This window comes from Meriones unguiculatus, chromosome 3 (assembly GCF_030254825.1).
Source record: "Meriones unguiculatus strain TT.TT164.6M chromosome 3, Bangor_MerUng_6.1, whole genome shotgun sequence".
NCBI lineage: Eukaryota > Metazoa > Chordata > Mammalia > Rodentia > Muridae > Meriones > Meriones unguiculatus.
Genome location: NC_083351.1, coordinates 129,023,327 through 129,040,109, shown reverse-complemented (window position 1 = coordinate 129,040,109; position 16,783 = coordinate 129,023,327). Strand labels below are relative to the sequence as shown.

The 16,783-nt window shown below is 40.7% G+C and overlaps 1 protein-coding gene across 1 annotated transcript in view; it reads left to right on the top strand.

Moving 5' to 3' along the window:
- Nucleotides 1-16,783, top strand: part of Oxct1 (3-oxoacid CoA-transferase 1) — a 129,486-nt gene that overhangs the window by 95,675 nt on the left and 17,028 nt on the right. Inside the window, exon 14 of the mRNA XM_060380530.1 lies at nucleotides 12,423-12,512. Within this exon, the coding sequence (XP_060236513.1) occupies nucleotides 12,423-12,512 (90 nt within the window). The remainder of the gene's footprint in view (nucleotides 1-12,422; nucleotides 12,513-16,783) is intronic.

Here is a 16,783-nt window from a genome sequence, read left to right as displayed (position 1 = left end):
TTCAAGTGGACCTGCCTCTCTTATTAAAAAAGAGGTATTTAAAAACCAAGCAGCTGTGTTTGCAACTGAAGGTTTTCACTGTTTCTAGGTCTTTCAGTTCACGACCTGTGTGGATCCCTATTACCTCATGTGAAGAGTTTTAAGGAACAAAACGAATGTTATGTTTTCCACCTAGTCACTCAGGGGGAAAAAACAAAACAAAACACCTTCTTCCTAATGTCTTTCCAATTTCCCAAAGTAATCCTTTGAACCAGTTTTGATATTTGAAAAGAGCTTTATTATTTCTATCTCATTCTGTCTGGTTTGAAGAAGAGCTACTTTTAGTTCATAGCAGCACTCTTGGTTCCAGTGTCTACAGATGAGAAAGTGGACCTTTGATTTCCACAAGTGGCCACTGCCTGTGATGTCAGGACCCCTGGGCTTTTCTACATCAACTCACATCTTCCATAGTCTTGGTGTTCCTGAGAAGAAGGGTCATGGCCATGCCCTTTTCTGGAGCTCTGGGAGCTCAGATCTTACTCTATGAGTTTGTATGTGGTGGTACTCAGGCCTGTGGGTCCCCGAGTCCCAGAAATGAGACTTTCTCAGTCACCAGAGTCAGACCTGCCTCTCATGTGACAAGCTCTCTTTACAAAGTAAGATTTGGCACCTGAAATGAAAACCAAGGCTTTCTCACAGAATCCTAAGTGAGACCAGTGTACCATGAATGTTTGTAACCCAGCAGTACCGGCTGGTTCTTCGTGGTCCTCAGACTGGGCATCAGCTGACAGGTCAACAGAGTACTTACAGTTAATGTAGATGCAAACTGATTTTGTACTCTTTCATCCAAGCTTTTACTTGCTTAATAGAGAACCCACATTTAGTGTCCACAACATGATCTTTCAAAATTGCTCTTAGTGGGCTTAAAAAAAAACAAAAAAAAAAAACAACTTTTAAATTATCTTCTACCACTTCCTCCCTCCCCCCCTTTTTTTTCTTTTCTACTGTGGATAAAAATGCCATTGCTAACTTCGGTGTATTCCTCAGTAATGTTCTTTCAGTCACCATGCCTCTCACTGTAAAAGTCCCATCCAGCTGTCAGAAATGGCAGTGTAATTACAATAATTCTGTAATGTGCTCTTCAGAGCTTTGCAGATGGTGGGAGGTGACTAGGAGGAAAGTGTACCTCTGCCACCATTCAGGTTCTCACACCCTCTCTGAGGAATCAGAAAAGAACGTTTCTGAGACTGACTGTTTCAGATTGCAGAAGGCTTAGTCATAATTCAATATTCCATGCCAATGGGGTTGTTGAAGAGAGAGATGTATCCTCATACACACAGACCCATAAAAATTATTTGTGTTTTAGGTGTTGTTTTGTAGGGATTATCCAGGGATATCCTAAAACTAACATAAGCCTTTGAAATAGCTATGTGATTGTGAATGAGGTCTTTTACCCACTATGCCCTCAAACCACTAGAACATATAGTTGAACCCAACCCAACAGAATGTATGTGTTTGTAGGTCATTGCTGGTCATGTGTGGATGGTTTCATATGATTCTAGCACATTCCCCTGGGTGATCCAGTGGAAAGAAAACTGCTAATCCTTGGAATTTTAAATATGGTTCTGGTACCTATTTCTGCTTCTGTTTAATGAATGACTCCAGAATGTAATTATATTAACATGGCAGCAAATCATTCTAAACAGAAACATTGCATATATCTATTCTAGAACACTTGCTCAAATTTCTCCGGCTGATGCCTTTTAAGTTGGCCAAGCAAAGAAGATGAACATAAGGCAGCTCAAGTGATGTTTATTTTCATCTCTGTGGTATCATGACTAGACTCAGTCAAAACTGAAGCTACAGCTTTGGGCAGAGCGAGAAATAACAGGTTTTCCTTTGAATAACAGGTTTGCCCATTTTATTACCTGTGACCTAGTGACAAAGAAGTTGACCTCTGTAGTATGCTTCCTTTGTAATGGCAACAACAAGAGGAACTTGGTCACAAATCCATTGTACCTTAGGAAAAGGAAATGTATCGTTTCATAGTTCACTTACCTGGTGTGCTTGATAGCCTTGATATAGTTAATGACAGCCAATGTTAAATGTATTGGGACCTTTGTTCATTGAGAGTGATGTTTCATAAGAACATGGTAGAAGCACTCAATGATATTTACACTTTTAGGAAATGAGAAATTAATTGTGGTTAATAGCAGGAACAAAACTAACTTTTCATGTTTGAAGTTAATTGATTTCGTTAGGAATCAAGCCTATTACATTTTTGACATGTTCTCTCCTACATAATGGGTTATGGATTACCTCATAATAAATGAATGAAGATACTGATCCTGGTTTTAAAAAGCATCTTTCCTTTACAGTAGGAATTCTGTTTTTGTTAGGCTCATTTGAAATAAAGCAGTATCTTAAATAAACATGTGGTTTTGCCTCTATACTTTATGTTATATGGTGATATAAACAATTTCTGTTGGAGACTAAATTTTCATTTTCAGAAATTTGGCCTGGAATTAGAAAATGTACATGGTTGTAAATTAATTCTGTGTAACTATGAAGAATGTTTTAAAGTTGACACATGGCTCTTGTCCTATAATTCTATGAATGATAATAGAATCCATTGCTTATACTTCTAGAGAAAATAAGGTTTACTCTTTGTGAATATTTGAAAGAAAATAGTGACAGCATTAAGGTTTCAGAATTTCTATTGTTTTTATTTTAATTTTTATTTTTTATATTAATTACAGTTTATTCACTTTGTGTCCCTGCTGTAGCCCCCTCTTCCATCCCCTCCCAGTTGCATCCTCCCTACTTCATCTCCTCCCAAGCCCCTCTCCAAGTCCTCTGATCGGGGAGGTCTTCCTCCCCTTCCATCTGACCCTGACCTATCAGGTCTCATCAGGACTGGCTACATTGTCTTCCTCTGTGGCCTGGTAAGGCTGCTCCCCCCTCAGGGGAAGGTGATCAAAGAGCCAACCACAGAGTTTATGTCAGAGCAGTCCCTGTTCCCCTTACTAGGATACCCACTTGGAGAATGAGTTGCCATGGGTTACATCTGGGCAGGGGTTCTAGGTTATCTCCTTGAATGGTCCTTGGTTGGATTATCAGTCTCAGAAAAGACCTCTTTGCCCAGATTTTTTGGTTCTGTTGCTCTCCTGTGGAGCTCCTGTCCCCTCCAGGTCTTTCTATCTCTCCCTTCTTTCATAAGATTCCCTATGCTCTGTCCAAAGTTTGGCTATGAGTCTCAGCATCTGCTTCAATACCCTGCTAGTTAGGGTCTTTCAGAGGCCCTCTGTGGTAGGCTCCTGTCCTGTTTCCTGTGTTCTCCCTCTTCTGGTATCTATCTCACTGTATCCCATGAACAAAGGGAGGCATTCAGGAACTCTGAGGTATTCAAAGAATTCTGTATCTCTCTAGAGATGGGAGAGAATGCCTGAGAAGTGTGCATAGAGGTTTAATTCATGGCCATTAATTAAGTTTCTTAAGCTCCTTTTTCTTGGCTAACTTGTAAATAATATTTTCCTCCCTTGAAAAAAATAAACAAAAAAATTCAATATATTTCAGCCGTTTATGAATAACATTTATTGAGCACTCAGCCCTGTGGAGGGTATGAGTTATCACATGAAAGAGTTATTGGTCCCTTATTATCGCCAATTTCAGAGTACCATATCTATTTTCTGCCTTGGTCTCTGCCTCCATCTTCACAGAAAGAATTGTTGAATGTTAGGTTTGCTGTGCCTGAAGTGATATTTTAACCTCACATTTATTTTAGACACCTCTTGGGGGTCCAGGTCTTTCGCTTGGGTGGAATGTGTTTACTGACTACTCTCCAGGCTAAAGGGAGCAATGAGAGACACCCTGGATGTCTTCATCATCTCCAGCTACTCTGGTTGTGTATGAGGAAAACTAAAAACTATAATATAGCAGTTGTGTGAACTCAGGTAGTCAGATGGATATATGTGTGGTATGTGGTGTGTGTGTAAGCTGAATCACTTTGGTAGTTCATTAAGGAGTACATATTCTGAGGTGTTCTTATTTTTAGTTACTCTTGTTTTCAGTTACTCTTTCATCTTTGCTGTAGAAACTTGTTCTGAGTAGGAAGTAGGAAAAGCCCAACTTAGCATTGAGCTGGCTGTGGGTGGTCAGCCCCTCTGGTACTCACCCTCTCCTGTCCTTTCCCTAGCTCCTCCCATCCTTTCTTTTATTCTTTGGGATTTTTGTTTAGTTTTGTTTCTTTGAGATAGGGACTCTAGCTGTAGTCCATGTTGATGGAGAACTCACTGTATATTTGAGACTGGTCTTGAGCTGTAGTAATCCCACCCACTTGGCCTCCCAAGTACTAGAGTTACAGGCCTAAGCCATCTTGACTGGCTTTGGAGTTTGTTTTTCGTCATTGCTGTTCTTTACACTGTAGGTACAGCCCCAGCCTTTAATTTGCTATAGTTCAGCTTTTCTTTTCAAATTGTATTGTTTACAGAACTTACTTTAAAATACAAATTAGATTTTACTTAAATGCCTACTGTGAAAACCCATTATATATCAGTCGCCGTTTTGGACTGGAACTGGATAGGAAGCTAAGGGCTTATGTTCTAGCTAACAAGGTAAAGCCAACTGTCCTGTCTCCATCAGAGGTGTTAGGCCTCTGGGACTGATGAATTCAAATGAACGGGGACTTGGAGCCTTCCTATTTAGATTGCTGGACAGTAGGAGTATAGCTACTGACCAGAGAGTGCCTATCTCACAAGGAAGACTTAAATTGTAAGTGCCTATATGACCTTGCCACTACCTTCCAGGGACCACCAACCCCATATTAATGCAGGTAATATGATAAAGTCTAAAATGACAATATTCATGGGTTCTGTGGGAGTACTCATGAGTGGCCAGTCCCTCTTCTCTTCACTTTAATAAGGTGATATGGAAGATGGAGAGCACGCCCTGGAGGAGTAATCATGGTTGATGTTATAAGATGTGCTGGACTCACTTGACTGAATGAGGATTGGCTCTGAAAGCCTACTAAACAGCCATATGTGGTATAGTCTGATTACTTCTCTGTTCCTGTCATGGAGATGGGAATGGAGAAGTCAGGAAGGTCCCCTTCCAGCTGAATACCATGCTTGAATTCACTGTTGAGAGCAGGGGGGTCAGGATATCATTGTCTTGTATTCAGGCAGAGTTGCTTTACTTCACCTAGGTATACTGACGGACCACTTAGAGGATTAAAGCAGAGAAAGAGTGTATTCAGCTACTTACTTTAGAGCGATTCCTGTTACTGTTGGTTAGAAAGGTTTCGGAGGAACAAGGCTAGACACAGCCGACCGGGAAATTGTACGAACACTGATCAAGTTCAGAAAGTATTGGAAAAGCTGGGATTCGTAGTGACTGAATGACTCATTTCGTTGGGGATATAAAGGAGAGGCAGGAGACAAGGATGTTTCTGATTTGGATCATTGGGTAGATGATGGGTGAGACATGAACTAAGCTATGAAGTTAATGAGTAAATAAGATTAGCCTTGACAAAAATACCTAATTTTAGAAGAACACATTGAGTTGAGGCATATATTATTTAACATGCTATAAAGATCATGTTCTGTTCCTCACACATACAGAATTAGAATGAATATCTGACTCGCAACCACTGCTTCATGCACAGTGATTCAAGGACTGAGCCTTCCCCTATCCAGCTTTGGCCACTTCCAACTTGTACTTTGTAGAAGGTGCAGGAACATGGATCATTTGCTCTTGGGAGGTTTTATGGTCTAGCCCTGGAATATTATACAGCACTTTCACTTACTTTCCTTCAACCAGAACTTACTCATATGACTTCAGTGAAGGGCAAAGGAAATCCATTTCGTCAGCCAAGGAATTAGAGGGGAGAACTGAGGAATCTGCCACGAGGCTGCCAGAGGAGCCTATGAAGCTTTTAGACATTGAAGTCTGAAACTCAGGGAAGACCTAAGCTGGAAATGCCAGCAGAGGCGAACATGATTCATGTTCAGGGAGCAGATGAAGGTGCTCTTGGAGAACAAGCAGAGGCAAGAGCTGAGGAGCAGGCCAGGCTTGTGCTGTGGAAACATTTGAGAGCATGGTTTCAAGCAGTTGGTGGGATGTAATCTCCAAAGGTGCCACCTGAATCAGACAGAAAGATCACTGGGTCCAGTTCTCATTGCAATGGCATAGGGTAGGAAGGAACCAAGTTCAGACTCTAAGGACGAAATCCAGAGGAGCCCAGGGTGGGTTATAACTGATGAACCAGGCCGCTACGAGAACAAGAATAAAAGTGCTTATTAAAATGAAATGTCAAGCTCATTGCATTTTGCTTTTGGAAAGGCCATTTTATGATAGATAACTGATATTTATGATGCAGAAGCTATTTTACCTACGTAGCAATAGAGAATACAATTATGTTTCCAGTCCCATACTAGTTCATTTACATGATCAATTCACCTGTCTTGGGAAATAGAATTAAATATATGAAAGGAAAATTACCATCTTTTTATGGTTTTGAAAACTAAGTATAATGCAAAAAGGAAAGCATTCTGCTGTGACTTTGTTGTAAACTAAGGCAAATTGAAAGTCTTCATTATCCCTAAAGAAAAGGTTTGGGCCTGTTTTCTTTGTGTTTCAACAAATGTTATTACTTAACCATCTTATATTGCCTCGCCTACTCTTTAGGTAGGAGCATGGTAAGGGGAACTTTACTTTGCTTGAGCATTGTTTAATAATGGGGAAGACAGAAATAAAGAGGCTTATATTTGGATTGAGGTGGGTACTTCATGTTCTGGTGTTTAATAATTGAGCAGCAAGTGCCAGTTTTATTAATAAATCACCTCACAGTCATCCTTCCCTTCACTTCCAGTGAGTTCATATTTCCTGCTGTGGCACATGCCACCACATACAAAATGCTATAAAATTGTTTCTATATATGATTAAATGGTTTCTCACTTCATACCAGAATACTGAACAGTAACAAATCTAGGAATGATCTGTTGCTATTAATGGCCTAATGGAAAAAGTGGTATCATGAACAATTTTCAACATGTTTTGTATTTTAGTTAAAACATTTTTGCAGTACTCCCCCAAATATTCAGACTCCTTGTAACATCAACAAAAATTACATGATCATGTTCAGAGATTGCTTTACCTTTTATTTTTGCATGTAATTTTATATTTGTAGTTTGATGCTTTGACATTTTTAATGTTAGTACCTCAGTAGTTTTACTTTTTAAAACTTCTAGCATTAGTGTATAAAAATAAAGCAAATTAAATACATTGAAAATACTGATTTTAAATTAAGTCTGTATTTTAGATTTTTATTGAAAATCCTAATGGCCTTTTACTTCTGATTTCTGTCTTGGTATTTATGTAACAGACCCTGAGTGACTATGGATTAGAATCATAGTTGGAGCATTATCTTTGTAGAAGTGTTGTGTGATGCCGCTGTACTGGAGAATGCCACATTTCTAGCTCATTTTATTGCATTCTTTTCATGCTTGATATCAGGCACCAGCCCTTAAATGAAAAATGATGAGATGGCTGTAGGCTGAGCATCCAGCAATCATTTCCCCATTATGCTAGATGGGAAACAGTACAGATCTAAAGTTGCCCCATTCAAGAAATACATGTTTGCTGATGAGTATTTTAAAGAGGCTACAGTTGGGGTCAACCTGCCCAGTCAATGCTCACTCATGCGCAAAACCTCTTCTTCATTACAGGCCTATTTTTCTGCAAGTGTCATCTTTCTTTCATGATTTATTTAAAGGTGTAACTTTTGTACCTTAATCCCCTTGACTTTTAGCTTTTTTGTTGTGTTTGTTGAATAGGATATTGAGTTTGGTGGAGGAAGATGAGTGTGGAAGGGTAATAGGTATCTCCTTTCAGGTGTTCCGTTAGCAAAGCCATTCTGCCCACTCACTCACTCACTCACTCACTCACTCTATGTAAATGGATCTCTTTGAATATGTGTCTCCTTTCAGGTGTTCCCTTAGCAAAGTCATTCTATTCACTCCCTCATTCGCTCACTCTTCGTATTGCGCTTTTGTAAATGTCAAATGATGTGCTGGATGTTTGGATAGAGCAGTGAATTATGGTTCCCAACATAGCGTCTGGGAGAGTCATCTTCCTCTTGCCTCCAAAGAGCCTTGCAAACTCCCTTCCATTTGTCCCATTATGTAATTATCCCTAGTTCTATATTGAGTTCCCTGCTATCCATTAAGAACTTGCTCACCACATCATTGGATTGCTTACACTAGCTGCTGTATCAAATAAGCCTTCCAGTTGCAATGGTTTGGCATCTTAAACATTTACTCTCCATTGATGTTGAACAGTGGAATGTGTTTCTGAGTAAGTGGGCTTTGTTATACAGTCATGTAAGGACCCAGGAGTGCCCATTCCTTTGCCTTTCCACGTTCATACATACAGTAGAAAGTGAAAGAACATGAAGGATTTATACAATCATGGGGCAGCAATATTTAAGCCTCTACCTCCCTTCCAAAACCCTTTAACCCTAGGTAAAAGAGAGATTAGTGGGGAGAGGAGGCACAGACCCCTTTACTTCCTCCAGCTGTTGAGGCTCGGTAAGTGGGTTCTTTTGGGGCTATACTAATTTCCATCAACAGCAAACACAGGGAGCAGTTTCCTCCTATCTCCTCCAAGCTGCTGTGTCACAAAGCATCTCTCCCATGTCTCCCCAAGCTACCACACTGTCTGTCTGTGGTCTCTCCAAACTGCCATACCTTCTCTTTCTAGACTTTCCTGTTTAAAGCCCTCAGAGTCCTAGACCACATCCCTCACCAAGCTGCACAGGCAGGCAAAGACCATGACTAACAGGAGGCAATTATCAGCTGTGGAAAAACTGAAGTCCAAACTAAAATCCCACACTTGGGGTTAAAATAAAAACATATTTATGTAACATAACTGAGTTTTTAAAGAAATCAAAACTTCCATTACAATAGTTGTTACAGGCCAGCACCTAGACGTCACAACTATTACCTCCCTTTTTTCCCAGTGTTTGGAATTCAGGCTCACTGACTACAGCAGAGCTGGGAAATGCAAGTGGTTGTGACTCAAATGAATGTTGCTAAACCAAGTTGAAGGATAATGATGAGTACACCTTAGATAACTTTTTTTTCCTGCCATATATAACTGTTTTTTCTTTTTCGTTTTTCTTCTGCCAGTCTAGATAGACTCACTTGTCTTCCTTCAGTAATTGATTCTGTTTCAGAAATCTTTGGGGAGTTCAGATAGTAGGCAACATTCTATTTTCTTTTTCTGATGCGTTGAGCATGCTAAAAGCGTAAGAAACCCAAATCCCTGCAGAGTTTACTGTCACTGCCAGAAACAGGTTGATTTGGGAGCACTGCTCTACTCTTTCCTCTTCCCTCTATCCCTTCTCCAGCCACAGTTATGAGGTGCATGCTCGGTGTTCTGCTACAACTCGAAGATGCCTTTGCCAGTTTCGTCCCTCTGGTTATTTATGGTGTAGGGGAAAAGGTGCCGGTAGGGAGGGAAGGACAGCCTGAAAATCCCTATAATAATAGAATTACATCCTGAAAGGACACAGGGAAAGGCCATGTAGCTGTATGTTGGGGATAAGGAGAAGGGGGAATACCACTTTCAGAGAAAGGAAGCTTGTTTGGTCTAAGGCTTTTTATTTTTTATTTTTATAAATGCCTCATGGTTACTCTCCTTTAATTAGTGAATATTTCAAAGAAAAGGATCCCATGCTTGGAGATTCCTAATGTAATATATAGCTTAAACAGAAACCCTGAACAGATGTAGCCCATGGCAGTTCAGTGTCCAAGTGGGCTCCATAATAATGGGAAAAGGGACTGTCTCTGACATGAACTGACTGGCCTGCTCTTTGATCACCTCCCCTTGAGGGGGAGCAGCCTTACCAGGCCACAGAGGAAGACAATGCAGCTGCTCCTGATGAGACCTGATAGGCTAGGATCAGAAGAAAGGGGAGGAGGACCTCCCCTGTCAGTGGACTGGGGGAGGAGCATGGGAGGAGATGAGGGAGGGAACTACGGCTGGGATACAAAGTGAATAAACTGAAATTAATAAAAAAAATTGATTTAAAAAACTAGATAGTCAACAAGTTGAGTTGACTGACTGAAGGTTTACATGAATATCTCTGTAAATTTTATTTACTGCATGCTTCCATACATTGTCTTATGCAGGGTTTGCCACAGCTTTATGGCAAAGATGTACAGTCTTATTTTAGCTTTATAAATACTTAACTCAAAATCAGAGAGGTTGGATACTTTGCCAATATAACACAGAGGTTAACAAACTAGATGCAGATGTTCTGTTTCAGTCTTGTGTGCTTTTCACTTTGGGAAGCAGGCATTTAGATGTTAAGATGGGCTGTGAAATTTCTAGCCTTTGCTTTGGGAACTAGAGAACATCAGATCACTTAACTGAGCTATGAAGACTTCATATACAGTGAGTGAGTAGAGAGAGGCCTCTTTGTGTGTGTGTGTGTGTGTGTGTGTGTGTGTGTGTTTATTTATTCACTTATTCATTTATTTCAGTTTTTTGAGACATGGTTTCTCAGTGTAGTGTTGGCTCTCCTCAACTCACTTTGTAGACCAGGCTGGCTCTGAACTCACAGTGATCCGCCTGCTTGAGAGAGGCCTCTTTAACCTGAGCAAACAGGTGGCTTTTCTGCCAGCTCAGTGTTTTGTACCCAGGAGGTTCTCTGTAAGTATTTAACTAATTGAAGTGATTTCAGACGTGAACATCACATTTAGTTAAATTGAGCAAGCTCCCTGTTAGAAGTTTTTAAACTGCCGTAAGTTTTTAAACCTTTATAATCATTGTGTCTCAAAATTTGCCTGTGGTATATTACAAACAAGGAACAAGGATTTTTTTTTTTTTTTTTCATCCTGATTCAAGGAATGTATAGAAGATGTTCACTTGATTTCTGGTTTTCTGTTACTGTCTGTGTCTTTCCCATACTTATTGAGCCATAAAGATACTGATGTTTTCTACAGAAATATGACTTGATCACCAGTCTGTCAAAGCTCCAGCTGACTGAGGGTCACAGCATTGACTAGAGAAGTTAAAACTGCACACTTTCACGTGGATAATTTTCATTGTATCAAAGTTTCTAGTTTGAATCCAGCTGATCCTGTATCCTCTCCACTCCTCTCCCCTCTGCTGTTGCCAGCTGCTGCCCATCTCCTTAATGGCAGGCTGTAGACCACAAAACATCCAGCCACTCCCTCCTTTCCCACATGCTGCTTCTCTAATTCATGCCTGCGTTGTGCTGTGTGCTCTGCTTACCTCTGAGATGTCTCTGAGGTCATGGATTTGAGGTCCTGTTTTAAATCCAGGTGCCCTTCTAATCCCCTTAGATCTCTGAGATGATTGGAGAGTATGGCAAGAGGACTGAGCTTAAAAATAAATATAAAAACCGTTAAGGAATTTTTAACATTAGAAGTCATCTTTTTACTGTGCCATAGGAGGATTTATTTCATCATCTTTGGAAATACCTGTGTCTCCCACATCTGTGTATCCAGGAGCCAGAGCAGGCAGTGGGAATCTCTGCGTGTGCATGGCACATGGAACGTGGTTAATAAATGAATAATGAATGAAGATAAAGGGGTGGGCAGGACTAGATCAATGATGGCAAGATAGTTCTGAATGCAGCTTCCAGTTTCTGTTTCTGCTTGAGTAGGATGTGTTTTTTTTCCTTTTGTTCCCTCACTCTCTTCTAAGTGCAAGATGAAAGCTCAGAGCTAGAAAGATAGACAGAACCACCTTCATTATTAGTCACGACTAGAGAATGACTTTAGTGCATCAGCCTACTAAAGTGAATCTGTGGCAAAGTGTCTGTAATTAACAAATAGGTAATAAGAACTACATCTTTAAAAGAAAGAGATGGAGGTCACGGGTGTCAAGGTTTCAATGTGACATATTTTTTTTCAAGAATTCTACAAAGGTTCTTATGTTAGGTTTTTTTTTTTTATTATTATTCACTTGTATTACTACTATCAGGTTGTCAACAAAAGGGTATTAGTAATGCTTACTGAAAATGAGATACTATTCATCCTGTAGACTGAAGAGATGGCTTAGCAGGTGAAGGGCCTGCCGTACCGAGTTTGATCCTAAGAACCTATGGAAAGGTGGAAGGAGAGAACCAGAGCTACAGAGTTGTCCTGTAACTTCCACACACACCATGTCCTGCCCACCTCTGCATCATTCACACACAGATGCGCGATAATACTATAATAATAACAGCAATTTTACATATATTGAAAATGTATCCTGAACTTTGTCTTTTAACAAAATTTTAGGTAAACAGAGCTTCAAGTACTGAGTAGTGATGCTGAATAAATTTTCCCTACAGTGGCAAGTTAATGGTATACTTTTTCTTGTGACTGGAGTAAATGCTATGTTTCTACTCGTTTTGTGTTTCTGTTTTACAGGGGAAAATGGTGAAAGGAATGGGAGGAGCTATGGATTTAGTGTCCAGTTCCAAAACCAAAGTGGTAGTCACCATGGAGCACTCTGCAAAGGTAATACATGCTCTGTTTCTTCACAGTTTTAAAACATCACAGTACATTGATTCTCGGTGTACCGTGTCGCCAGACTGTGGTTTTTAGTTTTCCATGGCTTATTGAAGGTGATGGCACTTACGTTTTAGAGAGAAAAGAACACAGAAAGGTAGCAATTTTTTGCCTGGCCGGGTGCTTATTCAGCTTTGAGGGAGTCCAGGTATGAGGGTGTTCTTTAAATAGTTGTCTTGCAAGCGCATCCAAAGTAAAAAAAAAAAAAAAAAAAAAAGCCTTGCTGTCTCTGAAGTCAGTGGTAATATGTTGGGGCATATGTATTGATTCCTTAATTAAGGTGATTATAGTTGATGCTCACTGTGTTCAAATAAAAAGCACAACAGAAATTTTTGAGCAGTTATTTTCAAGTAGATAGCACAGCCTCTTACCAAGCCTGTGGTATCCTTTCCAAAAAATGTTAGAAAGCAAACATCCTTGCTCTGGAAAGCACATTTTTGACAAATTATCAGGTAGTTATAGAGTGCCTCCTAGAATGCTGGGTGATTACAGCTAGAGTTTGACAGTGACCTCAAAGTAAGCGAAAATCACTGATCTAATGAGTTCATTTTCAACATTCTTGTTCCTTCCATCCTATAATCAAAGTGGCTAACTTTTATGGGGCTTTTACTGTGTGTCAGTCATTTCTGTGTTTGTGTGTATGTACCCATGAGGTTGATAAAGGTGCCTTATATTTCACTACATTTATCTTGTTTATTTACTCACTTATTGTCTGTTTATGTGTACGTGCATGTATACCTGCATCCACTTGCCACAACCTGTGTGTAGAGGTCAGAGGATAACTTGCAGGAGCTGGTTCAGGTTCTGGTGATTGAGTTCAAGCTGTGAGCCTTGAAAGCAGCCATCTTTATCCACTGAGCACTCTCACTGGTAATATCTTTTTCCCCCTTCCTCCCTGTGTCTTTCCTTCCTTCCCTCTCTCCCTCCGTCCTGTTTGTGTTTTGGTTCTAGCAACAGAGCCTTAGAGTGGTAAGCCACTTGCTTGAGGGCTTATGACTAGTGGACTGACTAGTCTTTCACTGCTAAGCCCACCCTTCTAACCAATGGAGCGGTTATTACAACTTGCTTACTTCTTATTGTCTTCCCTGTCCAGGATCCATTGATTTCTCATGGTTTGTGAAGCCCGTATGTGTTGGGTAGTCTGTTCCTCACTTGCCAGGGCCTTACTTTTTCCTTTATTGTTCCCGTGAGGCTCACGAACCTGAATCATGCTTGACATGATTTAGTGATGCACCACCACCAAGTAAGAGGATGGGACTAGATACACACTTCACGTGGCTGAGTGCTGTTGGTGATGAGTGCCTTGAATGCTAACTGCCACATGAAGGGTGAATCCAGTCCCATGCTCTTCCACGGAGGTGGTGGATCATTAAATCAATTCAAGCAGGCATAGGTCATTTAGTAAACAGTAGGAAATAAGCAGTAGGGCATGAATGTGGGAAAACAGAAAGGAGCCAACACAGGTGACTTCTGCGAGATGCGTTGCACAGCATCCAAAACGCTCATTTGAGAGGCGGAAGAATGCCAAGCTGCAAATCAAATCTGAGTCTTCTCTGGAACATAATGTCTATTTGGAAGGAACTCTATCCATCTTCCCTTTGTTTGTGACTTTAATGTTGATGCATAGGCAATGGAGTCTGACTTATTTTGGATTCTTTTTGTACATCCATTTTGAAAACATTAGGCCTGCATTAGCAAATTTTCTCTCTCTCTCTCTCTCTCTCTCTCTTTTTTTTCCCTCACCAAAGTCTTTTGTTCTCAGCTGGAATTTCCAATAGAGGAAAATAAATGATACTTCAAACTTGTAGCTGCCTGAATCCCCACTAAAGCTTGACGCAGATGCAAAATCACATGTTTTACCTTCCTCTTTCTTTTCTCAGTGAGAAACTGGGTTGTTTCATTCTAGAATTGGAATGTTTTCCACAGATACTTTCATTTGAACAAAGCAACAGAAAATCTACCTGTGATTAACTTTTTTTTTCCCAAAAGATTAGAGGGAGGGGACATTTTGTTAGTTTGATTCCGTAGTCCAGGCTTGTCTGGAACTCATCCTGTAGCAAAAGCTTTTCTCAAACTCATGGTGATTCTCCTGCCTGAGAGTACTGAGACTACAGGCATCAGCCACCATTCACACCTTTGATTAAAATCATTAAAAAGACTTTTCACCTGAAACAGGTATGAAATACTCACCAATGGAGTATCTGTCCTCACATATCAGGTATGTGATGCGGCTTGGGGTTGCCCCTCTAGACTCTCTGTGACTGATACTATGTGACCCTTGCTGCTTCCTCCCTGCATCATTTATTTGGGTGAAGGCTGGAAAGGGTCAGGTGGAAGGTTTCCCATCCTGATAGCCCCTCCAGTTGACCACCTGTTCTTTCAGGCCAGCCTGGCAACTGCTGCTTTCTTAAAACGCACAAGCACCCCTCACAGGTGTATAAACTCAGAGGACAGACAAAGTTTACAAAGGAATTTTCTGAACACCAGGAGAGAAATGTAATCTGTGTTCCTGAGGGTTGCCTTTGTTTCCATAAGTGTCTGGACCTACCTGGTTCTCAGGTGTGGTTTTTCAGGTGTGGCTTTCTATTCACTTCCTTACCCACCTGTGGGGTTACGGGCGCATCGGATGATCTCTAAAACATTTTTATTGTTTTATTAAGAACAAAGGAAACTTTGCAAAACTGGGTGTGTTGGTGCTGCTCCTGAGCGACTCCTTGCCCTCTGGCAACCTCCAGAGCCAACAGCAGTTGTGAGCATCAGACTCGGGTGCTGTTTTTATTGAGGTTGAGTTATAATAGTACCCAGGTAGAGTTGTATAGCTAGTTCTTTCTTGCTGTCACTGCATCTTCCGTCATTTTTTAAAGTATAGTATTAAAAAAAAAAACAAAAAACTAACTCTTGGCAAATTCCTTACATGCACAAATTTTCTTCTTTTCATCTTTGGCCTATTCTGTCTTCTGCCCCTTAAAACTGGAAAGGAAATCAGGAAGAGTTGGGCCTAAGTAAGTTGGGTCACCTGCTTATGCAGGCATCAGATGTTTATCAAGGACCACTATGTAGTGGGCACTTACGATAGGGACCGAGGAAATAAAAATGAAGAAATGTGGTTCTTCCTTCACATGGCTCAGTCTGCTTATATGTTTATGGTAGAAGGTTGTAAGACAGCTTGCACAGCTGAGTACACAGTCCATTCTGAGAGGCAACAACAAGTTTCCTGTGGGGTGTCTGGGGCCTTTTCAGGCATAGCTGATGGCAAGGCAGAGTTTCACAGGGATTCAGTATTATAATAGATAAGGGAATAGGCATTAGGACAGTATGAGATTAGGACAATGATTGTTGAGGGATTAAGCATGTCCTTGTCAGAGAGCAAAAGTGCAAGGGTTAGGTGTGAGCAGACTTTAAAATATTACATATATGTGTTATACATGTGTATGTGAATATACACACACACACACGCACACACACGCACACACACGCACGCACGCACACACACGCACACATCAACACATAAGCATGCAGCCATGCCACCTCTTTCTCAGTCTGAAAACCCACTAGGAGCTTCGCATCTCAATTGGATTCAAGACTAAGTGTCTTACTGTTGCTTCTAAAGCATACATGGTATGGTTTGGCTCTGTGTCCCTGCCACTGCTACCATTCTCTCTCTCACTTGACTCCAGCTGTACTCCTTTCTTGAAAGTTTGGAACAGTCTAAGCTGAATCCTGCCTCAGGGCCTTTGTACTTGCTGTTGTCCATGCTTGGAATGTTTTCCCCTAGATAGCCTATGTGCCTTACTCCCACACTCAGGCTCAAGGTACCAGACTTGCTTTCTCTCACTGCATTCTCTACAGCCTTCCTTCCTACATCTCTTCACTAGAGTGTGAGAAGCTCCACAGGCGTGTGGCCTCTACGTTATGAGCGTGGGGCACAATGGTGCTATTCTGTGAGAATATAGAAATACCAGTCCAGCTCAACAAATTCTTGTGGAATTAATTCCTCCAATCATGACACTTTGATTGTTCCAGTGGAACACTCTTAGCCCTTCCTAGGTGTTGATGTTCAGTGTCTCCATTTCATCCTTGCAGATCTTATTATTTCCCTTCCACAGATAGACAAACCAAATTCCACGGAAATTAAATAGTCCAGTAAAAATCAAGTGGAAAAAGAGAGTTCATCTTCAGCCCAGAGTCTGGGTATTCTAACCTCTAAACCTCCTTCACCT